This window comes from Acanthisitta chloris, unplaced genomic scaffold, assembly GCF_000695815.1.
Source record: "Acanthisitta chloris isolate BGI_N310 unplaced genomic scaffold, ASM69581v1 scaffold38563, whole genome shotgun sequence".
NCBI lineage: Eukaryota > Metazoa > Chordata > Aves > Passeriformes > Acanthisittidae > Acanthisitta > Acanthisitta chloris.
In genome coordinates this window covers 1,962-2,878 of record NW_008667269.1, presented here as the reverse complement: position 1 = coordinate 2,878, position 917 = coordinate 1,962, and the positions used below count along the sequence as shown (strand labels likewise).

The 917-nt window shown below is 52.3% G+C and overlaps 1 protein-coding gene across 1 annotated transcript in view; it reads left to right on the top strand.

The window, feature by feature from the left end:
- Window positions 1-79, top strand: part of TAF8 (TAF8 RNA polymerase II, TATA box binding protein (TBP)-associated factor, 43kDa) — a 3,371-nt gene extending 3,292 nt beyond the window's left edge. The window contains 1 exon segment of the mRNA XM_009072431.1: window positions 1-79. This exon segment is cut by the window's left edge and continues 32 nt beyond it. Within this exon segment, the coding sequence (XP_009070679.1) occupies window positions 1-79 (79 nt within the window).
- Window positions 80-917: the final 838 nt, after the last annotated feature.

Below are 917 nucleotides of genomic sequence, written 5' to 3'. Positions count from 1 at the left end.
CAGGAATGGGGAGGAGAATGTGATAGACAATCCCTACCTGCGGCCAGTGAAGAAGCCCAAAATTCGCAGGAAGAAGTGAGCTGTGCCTGAAGCTTCACTGAGTGCTCAGAGAAACCTGAGGGGTTCACCTCCACTGCTGGAGGCATGGAGCAGGACAGGAGAGGCAGCCCAGCTGAGTGGCAGAGGGATGGGCTCTCTGCATAGTCATCTCCACTCTCATCCTAGTTTCCAGTGCTGCCTCTTCCTCTCTGCTCTCCTGCTGACCTGGAATGGCCAATGGTTACCTAAAAACTCTGAAGGCCAGAGGGTCACAGCTGGGAATTGTCTGGGGCACTTTGGTTTGTTTCCACTGTGGGCAGGGTTTGGTCTTTGAAGAGCTGGGGGACACTGGGGTTAGAGTTGGGGGACACAAAGGTTAGAGTTGGGGAACACTAGGGTTAGAGTTGGGGTTCACAAGGGTTAGAGTTGGGGGACACAAGGGTTAGAGTTGGGAGACACAAAGGTTAGAGTTGGGGTTCACAGAGGTTGGAGCTGGGGGAGGCACAGAGATTTTGCTGCTCTGTGCTTTCCAGCAGGCTGTGCAGAACACAAAGGCTCCGTTGATGTGTGGCTGCCTGGCAGGGTGGAAAAGAAACTTGTGCCCTGAACCCTGCCAGGCCTTTAAGGAACATGTATTAACAGAGGCAAAAAATCCCAGGGAGGTTTCTTTCTTTGCATTCCTGGCAGGTAAAAGCAAACAGACTTTCCTTTTATAAACCAGAGGTGACTGATGTGCTGCTGAGGAGTGAAGTGTAAACACAGAGCTGAGCTGGCATTTCATCCTGGCTGTGCTGACTGCAGCTGCACCTCTGACTGAAAGGCTCTGAAGTGTGGTGTTTAGCCTGCTCTGCCTTGAGGTGCTTTTCCAGCAGTGAGTG